Source organism: Crocodylus siamensis, chromosome 6 (assembly GCF_052110815.1).
Source record: "Crocodylus siamensis isolate JL-2025a chromosome 6, ASM5211081v1, whole genome shotgun sequence".
In the NCBI taxonomy this organism is placed as follows: Eukaryota; Metazoa; Chordata; order Crocodylia; family Crocodylidae; genus Crocodylus; species Crocodylus siamensis.
In genome coordinates this window covers 54,193,133-54,214,481 of record NC_143400.1, presented here as the reverse complement: position 1 = coordinate 54,214,481, position 21,349 = coordinate 54,193,133, and the positions used below count along the sequence as shown (strand labels likewise).

Here is a 21,349-nt window from a genome sequence, read left to right as displayed (position 1 = left end):
AATTGCTCTTCACACCCACCTGCTGAAAACATTAAATAGAGGAGGCTGAAACAAAAGCAGTGGCTCTCCCTCACCCAGGAAGAGAGACCCAGGTTTAGCTCCTTAACAAGAAGTTTGAACTTGTATTGACAGCATAAAGCCACAAGTTAGGTGTTATACAGGCCTTTATCCAGCCTAACCTTGGTGATGCTGCGCTGCACCTTGGATTTAATATTCATCTAATAAAATGAATGGATAGCAGTGGGAAAGTTTCTTCCCCTTTGGGAGCAAGCGCCCACGCTAGAACCTGGGTGAGGAAACATGATTATAATAATAAAATCTCGGACATTATTTTTCCTTTTGCATTTTGTGGCCAGAAAATGAGACTGGAGATGGGAGTAGACTTCTGTGCGTGGGGTGGGTGGGAGGAGGTCATGCCTTTTTTCCCCCACTGGAAAAGTGTCAGGAAAGAAAACAAAAAACAAAATGTTATAGCCTTCAGGCCCTGTACTGAGCTTATGAGCATTCATATGAAAGAAAAATATGGCTCCATAAATATGGAACAATAAAAAAGATAGGACTTCAGTGAAGTCAGTATCATGGCAGTATTTAAAGAAGGAAACAGGAAAAGCCAGGTAACAACAGATATGTCAGAATGAAAAGAATCGCAAGCAAAAGCTTGGCATGACTGATACAGGACTTGACCAGTAGAGTCAAAGGAAAAAAAACAAAATTTGTGCCAATTAATATGATTTTCAAGAAAAACAAACAAGTTTGTTATTGTTCTTAACTAGACTGCATATTTAGCTAATAAAATTGAATGTTGACATAATATAGTCGAATATTGTCTCCTCTAAGACATTAGAACCAAACAACATGCTGATTAAATAAGTCAGAATATATAAACTCAGCATGATCCACATTCAGTGGCTGAAAAACTGGTAACCCGGAAGATCAAAAGCTAGTTATACATGAGGAATCATCATGCGGTGCAGTTGCTTCTAGTTATATCAGAGAGGGATCTGTTCTCAGCTGTTGCATGTAGGAACAAGAATTCAGATGTCTTGGAAAGCAGTTACTCAGAAAAGCACTTGGGGCCAGATGCTGTTCCATCTGTTAGGTGCCTGAGTGTTTTTCAGTGTACAATCCTATTCCAGCCTGCTTGAATCCCTAAAAGCTGTTAATTCAAAAGGTGGGTGGGCCTTCCCACTCCTCATTGCTTTTTTGCAGTTTCATTTTAAGGCTAAGATGACAGCGTGTTACAAAAATAGATGCATTAATGGATTCTTAAGAACTCAAACAGGGTGGAATAGGATTATACTTGGGTGCTTAAATCCATGTTGGCATCTAAGAGGGGGGAGTAGGATCTGCCCGTTAGTGGCTATTAGGGGCCATTGTCACTAACTTAATATGAGTTCTCAGTGGTATGTGGTGACCAAAGGGCCTACCACAATTTTGTGTTCCACATGTAAGTGGAATGAGGTGCCTAGTGCTGTCTTAGTCCACCCTGATTATATTAGCAAGGAAAACTGAGTAGGAGGAAGAAGGTGATATGACCTGGATACATGACACTGATAAGACTGTTTTTGGAGTATTGTGTCCTGATCTGTACACCACATTTCCAAAGTCTATTACTGAAAAGCCGGAAAGGATTCAGAGGTTTACCTAAAATTAATGTGTGGACTTGCAAACCTGTCTTTTTAAAGAGATGATGAAGGAATAGAATATATTTGGTTTACCTAAGAAAATGTGAAGAAAAAATTTGATCATGGACATACCCAGGTAAAAGATGTCTGACACTTTTAGGTATTTTTCTAGCAGACAAAGCATAACACGATCCATTGACAAAAAGCTTCAGTCAAAAAAGCTCCAGATAATCATGCTTTTAACTGTAAGGGTAATCAATAATTGGAACAGTTTAGCAGGTAGCATGGTAGATTTGCATATTTAAACTTGTATTTAAATTACTTTGATTAAGAACCCATGCCTCTGCAAAGTACACGCCTACAGTTCAAAAAGTTATTAGGCTTAATGCGAGAATCACTGAATTAAATTATTTAGCCTATGTAAAGTCAGGGTGGAAAGGGGACATCTTTTAGGAAGGGAAAGCTCCTTTTAGGCGTTATTCCAAGTTTGTGAAAGACCTTCTACCTTCTCTGTATAAGCCTCCAGTAAAGAAGATGATTATATGCCAGTGGTAGGAAATAGAGAGCCTCAGAGAAGCCTGCTTCTCTAATGGCAGTAACAGGCCAGCTGCCATTTATTTGGGTTACCTCTGGATGATGTCAGAAAATTTGACAGATTACTAGCTGGCAAAGGTCTGGAATATAATTCTCACAGAAAAGCTCTCAGATAATTAAAAAAACAGATCCTAGAAATGTCAATGTTTTGATTTTACTTTGTTGGGTGGGCCCCAGCCCTCAGCCCCTTTCAGTAAGTGTCCCATGCCGGACCGAGGCGGCGCGCTCACGGACCACTGCTTCTTAGAGGGAACGTTGGTGTGGGGGGTCCAATTTTAAGCAAAAGAATGTTCAACTACAACCAAAAGATTGGGTACATTTTAAACATGTATCTTTGTTAATAAGCTGGGTACACTTCCCTTTTCACCTACCTGTATAGGATTGTTTTTTGTATTCTTATCATTATGCTTCGGTGTCCCGTGCTTTGTTTTGATTTTTTAAAATATTTTGCTGACTTTCCTTGTTATTCCTGAATGAGTCTTTAAAAAGTTACAAGTTGAAACATCACAGTGTAAGTGCAGAGCCCTTCTGAATCCATTGGTCCTGTTATCCAAATCCAGGTTCATCAGTTTTCCTGGATCAGTCATCAGTTTACCTACTCATCTTCCTGTCATGTATTCCCAAAGAATCTTTGGGAAATCCAGACCTCCCTGCTCCCCAAATCATTAATTTCTACTTCCTGGATAGTATTGCAGCAGGTTTCAGTGTGCTGAGTTTTTTTTTAGAGCAAGCTTGCTTCCATGCTGTCCTTTCTCCAGACAGGATGAACAACTGTTATTTGTGTTTAACAGACTTTTTATATTCATTCTGAATGAACAGTCCGAAATTCTGGAAACCTGCCAAACAGGTTTAACTTTGCTATTAAAAATTTTCAAAGTATAACTAAATACAAACATTTGGGTAATTACAACTGGTATCTATATTTCATAAAATCCCAGGAATATGTAGTACGTTATTGTCTATTATTAAAATGACATGTATGACTGATTGCCAGCCCCATGCCAAGGATCAGGGTCCCATTGTGTTAAGTGTTCAACAAGCAACAAAAAGGCTATCCCTTCCTAGATTGCTCCGTGTTTTCATTTAATTGGCTCTCCATTTTTGTTTGGCAGGGTATAGGCTTGAATAGTATGTAATTATCTGCCTCCTCTTTTTTTCTTTTCTTGTCCTGACAAACTATTATTATTTAATATTATTCCTATTTTAATGTTTATTTCAGGAGGATTTGCTGGTTTTGAGGAAAACTGTGAAATCCTTTCTGGCTGTCTGCCAGCAATGTCTGTCAAGTGTCCACACTTCAGTCAAAGAACAGGTAAAAGAAATGATGGTCCCATGCTCTTTACAAAAGTTTGATTATTGAATCATAGTAAGACTCAAAAAGGCACTTGTTATACAATGCTTGTGATTTAACAATTAGCTGTGTGCCGTCCTTGTCCAGACACTGAGCAAACATTAACAAAGGCTTCAAGTATCATGGCATACAGTCAGAGCGTAAATCATCCTTGGTATAACTATACTGAAGACATGACATTGTTGATTGATTGTTTAGAGTGGAACAATAATTCATGTTTTGTATTCAATAAAATACAATATCCTAGTGGTACATACTGGGATAGTACCCCACTTTTGTGCATGTACCTAGCCTGGGAGGGTAATAGAGAACTCTGGTATTTTGTGTGTTGCAAGACGTTAGTTTCAGCAAGGTAGTATTTTACACTGCCCCAACACGAAGCATTTCCTACTAACAGCTCTTTTCTTATAATTGAAGAATTCCCAGAAACCCAGTAAGATTTTAAGTTCAACCGTTACTGTGCAAAAATCTCTCTAGAAGCAGACGTGTCGTTCTGAAGACCTTTTTTTTCAGATGGATCTATTTATTAAAATCACAAAATGTACAAGAATTGTATTTGGCGAGTTATTTTAGTTCTCAAAGCTGATCTCATTGCGACTCCAAACAGATTGATTGGGGGTGGAGGAGGGTACCATGCAGTGGCTTTATACATATGACTACAGTGATATAAATGAACTTACTCACCCCAACTTTGACACTGTATGGAGGCTTAAAGTTAGAATGGTTTTGCTGCACTTGTATCACTGCAGCCTCATGGACACACCTAACTGTTACAGCTGCTGTCTGGCTCAGAGCAGCAGCTCCCCCTCCCCTTTGGAAACTGCTCCAAGTACACATTTGTTCATACGTTGTCTGTATGAATGGTGGTTGTATGGCTAAGCAGCAGATTTTCATGCTTTAGTGTGACTGTCCAGTATCGTATTTTAAATATTGGGAAAAGCCCTACCTGCCCAACAGGTGGACAGTGCTAGTATATGCTACTTTAAACACTGAAATAAAATAAAGTATATATCTTTTTATCAAGATGGCTTGCAGTATCTTCAGAAAACATTATCAATTCCATTTGATAAGACCAGTGTTCCATGAAAACTAAACTGATATGTACTGTCTGCTGTCACCATTTCATTTTTCTCGGTTGCATTCCCATATCAGGAATTTGCAGGGTTTTGTCCAGGATTGACACCAGGATAATCAGCTCATAGTTAGCTTCCTTAAATATTACCTTTTTTATATAGTCCTGTCAGATTTCCAGTGTTCCAAGATTTGCTAAGTGTTAACATAATGGGCATTGATGCCCGTCCTCATCAATTAACAAAGAATCAGAGGAAGGGCACTCTGAAGTACTTTGGGTTAGAATACAAGGCAGTCAAGGGGAAAGAGACTTAATGGTGGGGGTCTACTACAAATCTCCCAACCAAGCGGAAGAGCTCAACCACGAATTCTTAGGTCAGCTCACGGAGGTAGTGAAGTATAAGGATGTGGTAGTCGTGGGGGACCTGAACTTCCTGGACATCTGCTGGGAAGAGCAGTCAGCCAGATCTGACCACTCACGTAGGTTCTTGGCCAGAGTGCAGGACCTCCATCTAACCGAGGAGGTGCACAGCCCCACCAGGGGAGACACCTTGTTGGACCTGGTGCTGGCCACAGGAGATGACCTGGTGAGGGGGCTGCAGGTGCTCGACCACCTGGGCAACAGCGATCATCACCTGCTGGAATTCACCATCCAGTGCAAGGTGGCAAAGGCCTGCAGCAAGTCAGCAGCCCTATATTTCAGGAGGGCAAACTTCAGTGAGCTAAGGAGAATAGTCAGGGAAGCACTGAGGTCCTAGAGAGGAGGGAAGCCAGGTGTCCAGGGAGAGTGGTCGCTCCTCAAGGAGACGATCCTCCAAGCCCAAAGGGAGGTAATCCCAATGAGGATCAAAGGGAGCAGGAGGGCACAGAAGCCCCCATAGCTCACCAAAAGCATCCGGGAATGTCTCCTAGCTAAAAGGGAGGCATACACCCAATGGAAAGGAGGGGACATCACCAGGAATGACTATACTGCAGTTGCTCGGGGATGTAGGGGGGCAGTCAGGAAGGCCAAGGCAGAGATGGAACTGGGACTAGCTTCCCGGATTAAGGACAATAAGAAGTCCTTCTTTAAATACATACGGGGTAAAAAAAAAAGGTTCCGGGTAATGTGGGGCTCACGGGTTCATCAGTGGCAGGTCCTGTTAGACCAGCCTGGTGGCCTTCTATGATCAAATCCCCAAATTATTAGATGCAGGGGTAGCAGTGGACATAGTCTTCCTGGACTTTCGGAAGGCCTTTGACACTTTCTCTCACCCTGTTCTCATTAAGAAACTGGGGGACTGTGGTATCGACACCCACACAGTCAACTGGGTCGCGAACTTGCTGGAGGGCCGCACCCAGAGAGTGGTGGTTGATGGGTCATTTTCAACCTGGAGGAATGTGGGCAGTGGGGTTCTGCAGGGCTCGGTCCTCGGGCCCCCACTGTTCAACATCTTCATCAGTGACTTGAACGAAGGGGTAAAAAGCACCCTGTTCAAATTTGCTGATGACACTAAGATGTGGGGGATGTGGGCATGCTAGAAGGGAGGAATAAGCTACAATCGGACCTAGACAGGTTACAAGGTGGGCGGATGAGAATAAGATGGGATTCAACACAAGTGCAAAGTGATGCACCTGGAAAGGAACAACCGGCACCATACCTACAGGCTGGGGAACTCCCTTCTTGTCAGTACAGAGGCAGAAAAAGATCTTGGAGTCATCGTTGACTCCAAGATGAACATGAGCCGGCAGGATGGGGATGCAATCAGGAAGGACGACCGTACCTTGTCATGCATCCACAGATGCATCTCGAGCAGGTCCAAGGAGGTGATCCTCCCCCTCTATGCGGCACTGGTCAGGCCGCAGCTGGAGTACTGCATCCAGTTCTGGGCGCCGCACTTCAAGAGGGATGTGGACAGCATGGAGAGGGTCCAGAGGAGGGCCACTCACATGATCAGGGGACAGCAGGGCAGGCCCTATGAGAAGAGGCTACGGGACCTGAACCTGTTCAGACTCCACAAGAGAAGGCTGAGGGGGGATCTAGTGGCCTGTTACAAACTAGTCAGGGGGGATCAACAGGCACTGGGGAAGTCCCTGTTCCCCCGAGCACTGTCAGGAGTGACCAGGAATAATGGTCACAAGCTGGCAGAGGGTAGATTTAGGCTAGATATCAGGAGGCGCTACTTCACGGTCAGGGTGGCTAGGATCTGGAACCAACTTCCAAGAGAAGTCGTGCTGGCTCCTACCCTGGGGGTCTTTAAGAGGAGGTTAGATGAACACCTTGCTGGGGTCGTTTGACCCCAGTAATCTTTCCTGCCATGGCAGGGGGTCGGACTAGATGATCTACTCAGGTCCCTTCCGACCCTAGAAACCATGAAACTATAAATGGCTCAGAGATCTCCATAACTAATTATTTAAAAATTCTTGGATGAATGGTGCTCTTCCCCCTGCAGACTTGAAATGTTTAACTTTACTAGTTGCTACTTAAAATCCTGTATCATTACTATTTTCATAGAATATCTTTGATAACCACTGTGGCTAAATACAGGCAGTCAAAAAGCCTAATGTTAGTCTAAGCTGTGCAGATAGAACCAATAAGCAAGTGAACAGACATTCACTTTTGATTCCAGAAATGCAGCCACATGCCTGCAGTGACCCAGGCCAGAAAATGGGGGCATAAAGCATATCTCCCAGCTCAGCTGGAGCGGACAGCTTTGGCCAAAGCTAGCCCACCCATCTTGCGACTGGGAGGCGCAGAGCATCCTGGGTTGCTGGGGGACTGTGATTTAATTTGAATCTGGAGGGGATCTGGGACAGAAGTTCAATATACCCATTTAACCTAAATCATTTAAGTCTGATACTACATGCATCCAGGTTTACTTTAAACCAGTTTCAGTCATTTTGGAAGCAGTTTACGTGCCCTGAATTTCTGTTGCGTTACAGATTTAAACTGGTTTCCAATCATAGCTGAAGGCAGAGTCATCCCTGACTAAACCAGCCCAGTCAAATGTCTGTCTAACCTGCTCTTGAAAGTTTCCAGGAGTGAAGTCTGACTATTGCAATATGCAGAGAATACTGCCACCTCTCTACTCCTATGGATATTCCCGTATAACTGTAGCCAAAGATTACATTACCCCTTTTTACTCTCCCAGCTTTTCATTGGGTGCTAATACTTCAGTTGGTTCCCTAACCTGCCAGTTCTTTTTCTAAATAGTGTCTCATAGCCTGTAACTGACCTGGATTCCTTGATGCATTATCCTGCATTTGTTATGTATAGTAGGACCCAGATTTTTTTGCATCTTGATAGTTTGCAATCTGTTTAGTCAGCAGTAGTTGCTAAATTAAAAATAAACCACTCAGCTGTTGGCTGCAGCTTTTACTGCAAGGGGCACCACTTCTCCAGTCACCTGGAATGTGTCAAAAGTTTCATGTAGCTGATCAGAGAAGTCCTGCATTTAAAATAAAAACCTCAGGAATTGATCAAAATACATCCACGCCCGCACACAGCTGATTGCAAACCCTTACTGGTTAGGATACTAGCACTGCAAAGAATCTGGGTTTGATTGTACCTTAACTTATTAAGCAGTCCAGATTGCTCTGTATCAGTGATCTGACCTGATCATTACTTGCCATCCTGCCAAGTCTCTGTCATCCACAAACTTCATTAGCAGTGATTTATACTTTCTTCCAGGTAGTTAATAGAGATGCTTTATAGGGCTGGGCCAACAGCTGCTTCCTGCAGGACTTGACCAGATCCATCATCATGAATGATTCCTCAAAGTTAATGTATTTTGGGATTGAACTATTGGCTGTCTTTTAATCCATTTAATATATGCCATATTCATTTTTGCTGTTTTCTTTCAAAAGGATAGTAGTGTCTTTGGAGGCTTTAGCTGAAGTGCTAAGAGACTTCTACATGAACCACACTGTCTTGCTGTAGGTATTGTTTCCTAAACAACATGCCCACTCAGGGGAGAGTAGGAGCCACCTCTTATATGTTAAACAGGAAGATAGCATATATGTAAATAGCACTTAAGTATTTAGGAAATTGCCTAGACCAATAGTGTCCAATGAAGATTAAAGCCAAGAGAATTGTCGCCTCACTCTGAAGGTTCTTAGAGTAGATCATGGTATATACTGATCTGTGCTTTGCTTTAGCTAAAGTCACAGCTTCTTTAATGTAAGCCTTAGTATATCCCAAACACATGAAGACACGTCTTTAATGCATGTTAGAAATATATTCATTTTGGAGATTCATAGTAATTTGCATGTTCACTTAGCACTACTCACTGCATCCCCATTTCAACTAAGCATTTAAGTGTGTGTGTGACTATATCTTTATTTAGCAAAGCACATAAGTATGCATTTAACTACAGGTGCAATCTTTAAATCCTATTGAAATCAACGGGAATTCAAATATGTGTTCAAATGCTATGCTGACTAGAAATGTTCTGTGGAATTGGTGCCTGGATTTACTTCCTGTTCAGGTGGTAAGTTTGGGAGAGCCATTTTACAACAACAGCTAGGACAGGAATTCTGCAATTCTAAGTGAACATAGTTGGCTATGAGATTCCAGGATTCAGCCACCATGGAATTAGTGTTCCTCCCCAGTGTGGAAACAGAGAGATCCCTTTGACAGACCTAGTTACTAATAACCAAGCTATCCGTTGTTTCCAGAAAGTCGGTCCCTGAAAGTACCTTGCATAAATCATTGACAAATTTGCATATTAAAGAACAGGCTGAGTTAGATTTTGTCCAAGAATGTAAGCTTCCATAGCTGCCTTCAGTAATTTTTTATCTGGAACACATATAGGCAGCTATATAGAATTATCAACATTACTTTACATAGAATTGCTGCTGGGATGTAAATTCGGAGCAAGACTCAAGGCCAAAAGAAATGTCATGAGTTTCAATAAAGGATAAGTGCAAAGTCCTGCACTTCAGGTGGAAGAAGTACAGGCTTGGAACCAACTGGCTAAGCAGCAGTTCTGCAGAAAAGGACCTGGGGTTTACAGTGCACAAGAAGCTGGATACGAGTCAACGGTATGCCCTTGTTGCCAAGAAGACAAATGGCATCCTGGGCTGCATTAGTAGGAGTGTTCCCAGCAGATCAAGAGCAGTAATTACTCCCTCTATCCTGCACTGGTGAGGCCACATCTGAAGTATGGTGTCCAGTTTTGGGCCTCCCACTACAGAAAGGATGTGGACAGGTTGGAGATAGTCCAACTGAAGGCAGTGAAAATGATTAGGAGACTGGGGCACGTGACTTCTGAGGAGAAGCTGAAAGAACTGGGCTTCTTTAGTGTGCAGAAGAGAAGACAGAGGGGGGTTTGTTAGCAGCCTTTTTAACCACCAGAAGGGGGGGTTACAAAGAGGATGGAGTTAGTGGTGGCAGATAACAGAACAAGGAGCAGTGGTCTCAAGTTACAGCAAGGGAGGTTTAGGTTGGATATTTGGAAAAACTCTCTCACTAGGAGGGCGGTAAAGTACTGGACCAGGCTACCCAGAGAGGTGGTGAATCTCTCCTTGGGGGTTTTAAAGTCCTTGAGGTCCCTTTCAGCCCTAATTTCCTATGATTCTATGATTTGCTTAGTTAGCAATATACTTAGGCCTATTTCCAGATTATGAAGCCACCTCATATTTGTTTGTCTTCTCATCATGTTGTTTAATTTTGGATGTCTAAAGTTTTCCCAGTCTGTTTTTCTGAGAGGTAACTTTACTTTTGTTTTTGTTTTTCTTTTGTTATATACCTTTAAATCTAGGAATAAGATGAAATTCTACTTTTCATCTAGGTTTCCTGCCTGTTTTAACATTGTTACTTTAGAGCTGCAGTATAGTCGAGTGAACTGAGCTCAAACAAACTCTGTCAATAGCTTCCCAAGCCAGCCTTGAGCAGAGGAATGTCTACTCTGTTGTCCTATCTATAAAGTGGGAATAATAATACTTTGCGTAAACTTTGAGAAGTACAGGTAAAAGTCAGTATGTAAGAGCTAGGTGATGTTTCTATTGCTTTTCTGTTGCCAATTAACAGAAACACCCTAGAATTTTGGAGAGTCAGTGCAGGGATCTTTCACTATGTCTGTGGAAGAAGCCATTGTTGCCAGATCATCCCTGCAGATAGCTAAATGCAGCATCTGGTTGGAATACTTTCAGTCTTTTATTCTTGTAAAAAAAAATAATAAATTACAGGTGTTTTGTTTTAGTAGAAAGAAACTAAAAGTTTAAGCTAGTGAGTACAAGGCGGGGGGAAGGGGTTGAAGCAATTTTTAGCTGGTGTCTGGTGCCTCTGCAGAGATGTCAGACAACACATACAGGTGATATACACGCAACGTGCTTACTCCATGGTAAATTACCTTTACTGTGTAGTAAATCATTCAAATCTAGAGTAAAGTTACCCACTGAAAAATTATTGGTAATTTTATTACGTGGGAAAGATACCACATGGAATGTATAAATGCATCTAGTTCCTTAGTCAGTTTTATCCTGGGGTGGCAGTTTACTCAATGCAATCCGGCTCCCAAAACCTCCTGCAGAGTCTGTTTGGGAAAGGTCATCATGGCTAGGGACAGAAATTATACATGAACTGGTATAAGTGACTGGAAATGGGTTCAAACTCTGTAACACAACAGAAGTTCAGTGCACATAAACTGCTTCCAAAATGGCTGAAACTGGTTTAAAGTAAACCTGGATGGATTTAGTAGCAGACATAACTGCTATAGGTTAAATGGGTATATTGAACTTCTGCTCCAGATCCCCTCTGATTCAAGTTAACTCACAGTCCCCCAGCATCCCAGGATACTTTGCACCTCCCTTGCAATCCTTTCCCCCCTCCCCCTCATCGCAGGGTGGGCAGGCTAACTTGGCCCAAGCTGTCTGCTCCAGCTGAGGTTGGGGGGGTGCTTTAGCACGCTGGCATGTGTGTTCCGCCCCTGCGCCACACCCCCGCCCCGGGCTTATGGCCTGGGCCACAGCAGGCATGTGACTGCATTTCTAGGATCAAAAGTGAATGTCTGTTCATTTGCTGATTGGTTCAATCTATGAAGCTTAGTCTAACCTGCAAAGATTGAATCGATTTAGCCTTGGGCTTTTTGACTGTCTGTCTTTAGCCCATGTTTCTGCTCCTAACTACAAAGTAAATTTACTACAAGTAAAGCCCAGAGTAAATTAGACCATAGTAACTGTGTTACATGTCTGCACCCATAGAAGCCAGAGGTATAAAACTATAATTTTGAAACTTCTGTGACCCTCATTGACATAGCATACATGTCAGATCATCACCACTATTCATTGTGACAGTAGGGTAATTGATTACTGGTTGGTCTGAGGGAAATGTCTGGAGATATTTCTAGTATATAATATTTGCAGAGGCTTTTAATCATATGAATACGTTATTTTGTCTTTCAGGCTTTCATGCTGCTCTGTGATCTCTTGATGATTTTTAGCCACCAACTCATGACTGGAGGCAGGGAGGGTCTCCAGCCTTTGGTATTTAATCCTGACTCTGGTCTTCAGTCTGAACTCCTTAGCTTTGTGATGGACCATGTCTTCATTGACCAAGATGATGAGAACCAGAGCATTGGTATGCTGTTATGTGTTATACTTGTCCTCTCTCGCTAGACACACAAAAGAATGTTAATATACTGAAATATGTCCAGTGATGTTCTCCTGTCATTTCCTCTTCCCTAACTCGTTTTGCAGGTTGATATAAGACAGTGATTCTCAACCAGGGTACCATGACACTACTAGGTTTACAAACATGCTTCACAAGATAAACCCAGAGATTTCAAATAGAAATCCTGAGTTTGTAGTCTTTGAGTTCTTTGCAACAGAAAAACTGCTCTATTCTTGTGTAGTTAAAGAGAGTTAAAATGAAGAGCTGGCATTTTCTAAGGGGTGCCTTGCATCTATCCAGAGTAGCCTGGAGTCTATAAAAGGTTGAGAACTATAGATGTAGGGTTTGTAATTCTGTACACTATATAACAAGTAATGGTATTGAGTTGACATCCTGAGGAGAGTTGTTTTTATTCAGAGGATATGGGAGCGTGTAAATTGACATAATTATATAGCTGTAACTGATCTTCCTTTATTGTTGTATGTTTTTCTTAACGCACTTGTGTTTGATACCACAACCCTAAACCAACAGTAGGATATTTCATAACTTTTTTATGGATGTCCAGGAACTTCAGACATTTGTTTCTTGAACTACCATCTGCTTAGTATAGCTTGTCTCTGTATCTCAGAACCAGAAAAGCAAGCTTGTTTGACAGGTGTCTTTTTTTTCATTAGTTGATATTTCACTATCTTCAGGCTTCCTTCCTGCCCTGTCCTCCATACCAAAGGAACCTACATGGGAATGTACCAGCTTCTTAAAGCTGATTGGTTGCAGGATTGTTCCAGGGCATTACAGGAGGAAGAATATTGCTGAGGGGCAAGGAGCATCCAAAGGTTTCAGCCTTAGCATGGGATTCAGAAGACCCAGGTTCAGTTCTGGCTCCAAACCAGACTGTATTAAGTGATCTCTTGCTTTCACTGGGCACCAGACTCCCATTTGTTAAAGACATCTATTAGCACTTCTTTAACTCACAGGTGTGGTCAGGAGATATTTATCAAGAGCTTGGAGGTACTTGGATACTGCAGTGGTGACAGCCCTGTAGTAGGGGGTGCTTGACCCCCAGCCCATGGAGTCATGTCATCTGACCCTTGGGACCACCACCAGCTCCAGAAATTTGGCAGCAAAGGAGCAGCAGTTAAAGCTGCCACCACTCCCACACCACCAAACTTATGGGTCTGTTGGGAGGCCTAAAGGAGAGGTGATATGGCACATGATCCTCCCAGCACAGGATATGGGCATGTGGTGCCCAACCCCATGCACTGACCCTGCACAGGATCAGCCAGCAGACTGCCCCCATGCCATTCATCCACAAGGCTGAAAGGTTGGGCGTCACTGGCCTTTAAGTTTACCCTAGATAGAAGGCATCCACAAGTCTTGGTTTCCATTATGCTAAGCAATATCCACACTGTTGCAAGTAGCTGCATTGGCTAGGTCTCAGCCCTGCATGATTTGGCTTTGTCTCTGATTTGCTGAATGCAGTACTTATTGAAGAAATGATACAGTGAGTATATAGAGAGCCTTTGATCACTGTTAGCAACAAAGATGGACACAGGGGTTTATGTACCCAAGGTGGGATAAAACATTTGCATATATTTTATACCTTTTATCCTGTTCCTGTACACTGAACATATAAAACAATTCAAATCTAATTAAATAAGAAACATCAGTCACTGGTTACAACACAGATAGCCATACAGATATACCCTATATCACTACTTCGGTATATGTACAATTAGTTGTCCCCTCACGGTTAAACTTCCCTGCAAAGCTCCCTGTCTTCCTGGAGTATGTGTCACTTGACTTATCCTTGAAACTCCCTCAACATTGTGTTTTTGGCATTGCATTTCTCAACCAAACCTGGTTATATTCCATAAAGAGAAAGGAAGTGGCTCGCTTACTTAGAAACTGATACTTCATTAAGCCAGAGGAGGCAGGGAGGTCTGTCCAGAGCTGTGGCCTAGCTGAGCCAAGGTTTTGCTGAAGCCTTACAAGAAGGCTAATGGCATACGGGGCTACATTAGTAGAAGCGTTGCCAGCAGATAAGAAAAGTGAGTCTTCCCCTATATTCAGCATGGTAAGGCTACATCTGGAATACTTTGTCAAGTTCTGGGGCCCCCCCTACTGAAAGTATGCGGACAAATTGGAGAGAGTCCAGCGGAGAGCAATAAAAATGGTTAGGGGGCTGAGGCTCATGACTTCTGAAGAGAGGCTGAGGGAACTGGGTTTATTTAGTCTACAGAAGAAAAGACTGAGAGGGGATTTAATACCTTCAGCTACCTGAAGGGGGGCTCAAAAGAGGATGAAGCTGGACTGTTCTCAGTGGTGGCAGATGACAGAATGAGGAACAGTAGTCTCAAGTTGAAACAAGGAAAGGTGAGGTTAGATATTAGGAAAAAACTCTCACCAGGAAGGCAGTAAAACACTGGAACAGGCTACCCAGGGAGGCAGAGGTATCTCCATCCTTAGAGGTTTTTAAGACCCAGCTAGACAAAGCTTTGGCTGGGATGAGCTAGTTGGGGTTGGTCCTGCTTTGAGCAGGGGGTTGGACTAGATATGACCTTTTGAGGTCCCTTCCAACTGTAATTTTCCGTGATTCTGTGCCTGGTAGTGAAAGACTTTAAAATGCCCCATTTGTTTAAGTACTTAAAAAAAAGAAAATTAACTGGTGCGTGATTACGGTATATACATACTTTAAGAGAAAGAAAATGCCGCATATTAAGGACCTTTTTAATCTACCAGAGAAACACTTCACAGTAGCTAGTGGCCAGAAACTGAAGCTGTATATAATTTTCATATTAGCAATCAGGCATAAACACAGTGTCAAACATGAACTATGAAGTAACTCTAACATTAGCTGAATTAAATGTAATAGCCTGTGATGCATAGAGGTCAAACTGGGTGATCTCATGGTCTCTTCGAGGCTTAAATTGTATGACTTATGAAGAACTGTCCCTGTCTCAAATAGCTGACATGCTAAATAATTTGGTATCAGGGACTTCCGAATGTGAACTAAAGTATTTAGTTATACTTTCCTTGCTCAGTCTTTCAATATGCTGTAATCACTTTCAAGCCATTTTGACAAAGTGGAGCTAATGTTGCTGCCTCGCATTGTCTTCTGCTCTCTGTATTTTCTCAAAAAGTTCTTCAAAGGGCTCCCAGCATATCCATAAAAAACATGTGTGTGATAGACTTTTCCTACACCCCTATAAATTCACATAAACCAGACAATATAGAAAAGTGCTGCTTCAAATGCAGCACAGCCACACAAACATAACTGCTCCCTTAGTGAGGCCACATTCTTTAGGAGTGACAAATATTTGCCTAAATTCTAGGAAACTAATCTTAAGATCTCTTCAAATGCCTCCTCTACTATGTCAGCTCTAACTATGCAACTGTCTATCTCTATTCAATTTCCCTTTATATCATACGGTTTGCCTTAAGGGGTCCTTTGGTCTGTATGGACAGAAATCCTCCCATGGAGCTACAGGAAATAGAGAATAAACCCCATTTTTAGGAAGGGGTTTTGTAGTCTGATTGTTCCCAGTTCCTACCATCATTTCCACAAAGCAATGTTTGGATGTTTGCCTTGTGAGTGAAGTAGCCCCATATCTACAGTTCTAGGCCTTTGGGAGCGTCCTTGTTTTTTCTTGTCCCATTAATATTACTTTGAGGTTAAATGGGGTGACTTTAATTCAGTTTTGTAACATGCAAGTAGGGGTGCACCGATAGAGATCTTTTGGGCCAATACTGATAGCCCAGGAGCTTGAAGAGCAGTGTCTGGCTGGTAAGTCTTTTGTGGTGGAAGGGAAGGGAAGGGGCAAGGGAGGGATGGAGCGGGGCTGGGGCTGGGGCTCTCCAAGCTGCCAGGCCACGTTCCTTGCGGCCTGCATGGTGTACTGCAGCTGTACGCCTGCACGGGGCATTTATCAGCCACATTATCAGCCAAATCAGGCAAAAAAAGCCAATTTCCAATACAGTCAATTTTCTTTATATTTGTGCCAATCCAATATCAGACCAATGTATTGGTGCACCTCTACATGCAAGTCTAAGGGTTTGGAGACCACAAAGAGGCAGCACTATCATGCAGCAACAACCTTAACTCTGTTTTAACAGAGACTTTTATGAGCAAATGTCCTATATTTTTTAACATGTGAATGAGCAAGCTGGCATCTCTAGTAGTAGAAGTAGCAGCAGTAGTGCACTTTTTGTAGTTAAGTACATGACTTCAGAGACGGTAGCAAATGCTGCTTTCATTCTTAGGGAGCATGTCTGAGACATCTTTGAACCATCTTTTATTATGACTCTTATTAAAGTCACCATCTCTTTAGAGGGAAGAACCAAACTGTTAATAATAGACCAAACAAGCACTGCACATTGCCCATAACCACTTCCCCTGGGGATACAGCATTAAACCATTTGTGATTAAGTACAGGTTTCCCTCACTTTAAGTAGATTCTGTATATATAAATTCACTTTTATGCGATGACCCTTTTTATACCAAAAATTAGTTATATGCAAGGTAAATTCGCTCTTATGCGATTGGTGTGGTGGAAGCCTGCAGTCAGCTGCTTTGTGTGGTACATTGTAGGGAGTGACACACCAAAATATAGTCTCCTGTGTAAATCTGTGCTCCTCACTCGTCTTTGACATATTTCTGTAGTTGCCATCCCCATTATGATGGTGTCCTGTGCTTGTGTATACTGTCTGCTGTTGCTGAGTACCAAAATTGTCTTGTAAAAGTGGTAGAAATGGGTCGGAGGGGGGTCAGTACAGCCAAGGTCTTTACAATATAACAAATAGGGATACGTGCGAAGTGGGTTCCCTTTATGCGAATTCAAGTTAGGCACCGTTTTCTAGGAACGCATGTACAGCATAAAGCAAGGGAAACCTGTATGAGCAAATGCCGGCTCAAGTTCGGAAGAGCAGTAAGCAGCCTTTTTAATGGGTATTAGGAAAAAGTAGAGAGCATACAAAGCAATTGCATCTCAGAGGTGAGATTGGCCATTCTCAATTTATTCCTGTTCTAAATTAAAGCAACCTGTACTCTGGAAAGGAAATCAAAAGAAGTAGTAAATCATTCTTTAGCCATGTAGAATTAAAAGAGAACAAGGAAAGAAAGAGTTATTAAACCACGAAAATAGGATAGCGTTTAACAATAACCTATGTTTAGGCCAAAAATTAAATAAACACTTTGATTTTTAAGAACAATGATATTGAACCTTGCAAAAGGCAAGGTAACTTTATGGAGATTATGGAATTATCACATCTGAGATGCGAGAAACCCTAAAATAGCTTTCTCTGCTAATATTGGGGAACCAGATATTATTCATCCCAGAATCCTGAAAGATCTGGTGCATGAAGTTGTATGTTCAGTAGCAAGGCTCTGTAATAAATCTGTCAAGTCAAGATGGGACTGTAGGAAAATAAAGGCTTTATAGTAAATCTCTGTAGTCAGGAGGGGATTGGAGAAAAGCAAATTTAGGTCTCCTCTTTAAAATGGTGTGGGGAGATGAGGAGTGGTTCATGCAGCTACAGGCCCATTAGAAAAGTAGCTCTTTTTTTTTTGTAGTAAAAAAAATGAGTGAAATAAGTTTTTGAAATGGGATGCCACTAAATTCACAAAAGTTATGGACGGTTGCCTTGAGTCTAAAAAGTGTGAGAACCACCAACATAGACACTTAAACCTTAATCTCTCTTAAGCAACTTTCCCCACCCACATCCACTCTGAAGTTTGCACAATGATGATATTGAAATGTGAAGCTACTGGGCTTGTCAGATCAAATCTCTTTCCTGATGCAAGTTACCTAATACTTAAACCAGTTGTTTGCAATCTTGTTAGGCTCAAACTGCACCCCTCATTAGACTCAAGGCACCCCTTGGAAAATGCTTTTAGCTTTTACTCCTTTTTTAGTACAGAAAAATAGAATATTTTTTTTCTGTTGCTGAAAATTTAGAAAGACCATAACAGGTCAGAATGGTTTTGATGCTATGGATTCTTATACAAAATGTTTAGGTTTGTCTTGCGAATCATGTGTGGGTGTTTGAACACCCAACATGCTAATATTTCATGGCACCCTTAAAAGGATCTCATGGCATTCAGGTACAGTGGTGCCAGGGTTGAGAAGTGTTGATTTTCAACATTTGAATGGAGGTGCCTGTTAAGACCATCTGCATTTGGTCCTCAACAAATAAACAGACTCTGTGGGGCTTTGGAAAAATATAAAATCTATTTCATGTCAAAGGCTCCCTTAAATAGCTTAGATTTCTCTTCCACTCCTGTCATAAGCTAGTTAATGTTCCTATTAGACCAATGGTAGGCAACCTTTTCAGGCTGCAGACCACAGCAACCCAGTTTGAATCAGACAGGAGAAAATGTAAGCGCTAGGATCCAGCTACTGCTGCTGCTTCTCCCCATAGCAACATTGGAAGACTGCCTGCAGCTCACGCTCTTCTCCACAGTGGCACGGGCAAGTTTCTGCTGCCCCCACTGCCAAAGCCACGGGGCAGATCAAATAGCTCTGCAGACTAGAACCGGTCTGTGGGCCATAGGTTGCCAATCCCTGCATTAGACAACTCCTTAGGGCCTCTGGTCGGTCCTGCAGCAAGTCTCTGAAATTGTCTGTCAGAATCCATAGGGTTTCTGTATGCACCTCCATTTCCTGAGTCCCACAAGTATCAGTTTCATGCCTCCACCACTGCCTAGGTCATAGAAGTTCTGAGGGAGCTTCCTAGAGTGAGACTCTGAAGGCAGCATCAGCAAAGACAAGGGGTTAACTTCTGTAACACAACTCCAGTCTACAATACGCTGATCCTTCATGACCTCTCTTTTTCAGAGCTAACCTGCAACTAGCACTGAAAGTAGAGAACTCAGGAAATAGTAGCCCGCAACAGCTAGGGATAGAGGGATTTGTGCATCTCCCCACCTTCACAGTTGCTTTTAGAATGTTTCATGGCCACGTGACTTTGCACATTGTGAATCCGTAGAGGCAACATAGGCAAAAAGTAGGAGCTGTATACAATAAGTGATCACCCCAGCATTTTTATACCATCTATGTTATTTAAATACAGTGGAATTCTTTCTATGAGAGTGCTGCCAGCGTATCTAAATGTGAATACTATTATCAAAACCTGTATATAACTTTGTTTTTATACTGAAGTTGTGGAATCCAGTTTCATTATCTCGCATTCTGCTGTTTTCCCATTTTAGTAATATTTTTTTTCATTTGTAGTATAAGCATTTATATTGCTTTTTATGTCAGTGTTTCTCAGAGCCATGTAACATCTATTCTTTATTGCTGTTTTGGAGCGCTAGGGATGTCGCAGCTAAAATTTGAAATACATTGTTGTTAATGGTGCAAAATAATTCTACAGTAGGACAATATTGCTCATACGTATGTAAAAAGATAAAATAAGTCCAACCATATTAAAGCACCACCTACAGGCTATTATTTAATCAAGATAGTTGAACCAAAAGCTCACTTAGGTCTTGTCTAGAATGGGAATCTCAGGAAAATTAAGGCAAATGAATTAATTCTGTAAATTGTATGGCTAGAAGGGACCTCAAGGGACAGCTACTCAAATTTGCCGCATAGAAACAGGTGTATTATACCTAAACAATCTGTGTCATTTACCTATCCAGCTTCTTTTTAACAGTGTCCCATGACATTCCCTACCCAACTGCTCTGACACTAGAAAGTCTTTCCCCTTATGGTTTAACCCAAATCTGTATACCTGTATTTTAGACCCTTGTCCTATTCTCAGTAGCTAGGGAGAATGGTTGTTCATTACCCTCTTCATGGCACTCTGTCAAACACTGGACAGCTATTTTGGTGTCACCCTTTAATCTTCTTTTCATCCAGCTGCCAGCCCCTTCAGCTTTTCCTTTTATGCCTTGAGTCCATATCCCCTGTTAGGATAGCATCATGTATCTTGGGTGTGATGGTGCTGGTAATACAACCCAAGATTGTATTAACCTGTTTTGCAACAATATCACACTGCTGACTTGTATCTTGTTTGTGATTTACTTGTAGCCCTTGATTCCTTCCCAGCAGGGCTATTGACCAACTATTTTCCACTTTATGCTAAAGTATTTGCTTTTTCTTGCCTTTGTGAAGTTCCTAATACTATATTTTCTTGCCTACAACATGCTACAGAAAAAATATGCACTTTGTTTTTGAAAAACAGAATGAAAAACAAACATTTTTCCAGAGTTGGGGCTGCATGGAGCAGGGACAGCCTAATCGTCAGCTGACCTGCCCTCCCTTTCCTGCTTAACTAAAAGCTGAAACCCCGGCTGTTACTGAAGGCTGGTCTCCATGGTTGGCTCTATGGTTTTGAAAAAAACGAGAGTCCCCAGGGCTGTGAAATAGAAGAGAGACCAGGAGCAGCTGGCAGACAGCAAAACTGCCTGAAGAAAGGTTAGCTTGATTAGTGGAATATCTAGACTATTGAAAGAGGAGAGAGGATTATTAATACCTGTGGAGTGAAGAACAGTGAGCCGTAAAGTCAACTGACTCCGTGAGCTGCCTGAATAATAAAAGCCAACTGCCATGCACCGTAGAGCAGGAATCAAAGTAGGATGTTTCTACTTTGGGCAGAATATCAGTTTCTCCACTTCAGACATGTCCCAATTTTAGAGAAAATGTGCACATTATGCCAGTATATATGGTATTTGAACTTCTTGAGTTTCATTTTTAATTTCATGGTGCCATTCTCCAGTGTGCCGAGACTGATGAGATTTTAATTCTGTCCTTCAGTGTTTGTTGTCGTCTGAAAATTTGAATATCTCCACATCTTTAAGTCTTTAATAAAGGTGTTGACCAGCACTAGACCAGAACTAATCCCTGAGGGACCAGTTCAATATTTTCTCCCAGTTTCATATTGTTCCATTAGTTACAACTCATTGCTTGTCATCTTTCTAGCAACTGTGTATTCACTGTATTTTATTTTTTTCTAGTCCATATTTCTCCAGCATACAATGTCTTCAAGAGACTTTTGGATGTTTATCTTGCTGGGATCCTATGACCCCTGCTGACTTCCTGCCCCTGGGGCAGGGGGCTGGACTCAATGATCTTCCAAGATCCCTTCCAGCCCTAATGTCTATGAATCTATGTGATA

At 41.9% G+C, this 21,349-nt stretch overlaps 1 protein-coding gene across 2 annotated transcripts in view; it reads left to right on the top strand.

Moving 5' to 3' along the window:
• Positions 1-21,349, top strand: part of STAG1 (STAG1 cohesin complex component) — a 305,757-nt gene that overhangs the window by 259,394 nt on the left and 25,014 nt on the right. For both annotated transcript variants that reach the window (XM_090051339.1, XM_090051340.1), the window contains 2 exons: positions 3,439-3,531; positions 12,025-12,199. In XM_090051339.1, coding sequence (XP_089907465.1) covers positions 3,439-3,531; positions 12,025-12,199 — 268 coding nt within the window. The remainder of the gene's footprint in view (positions 1-3,438; positions 3,532-12,024; positions 12,200-21,349) is intronic.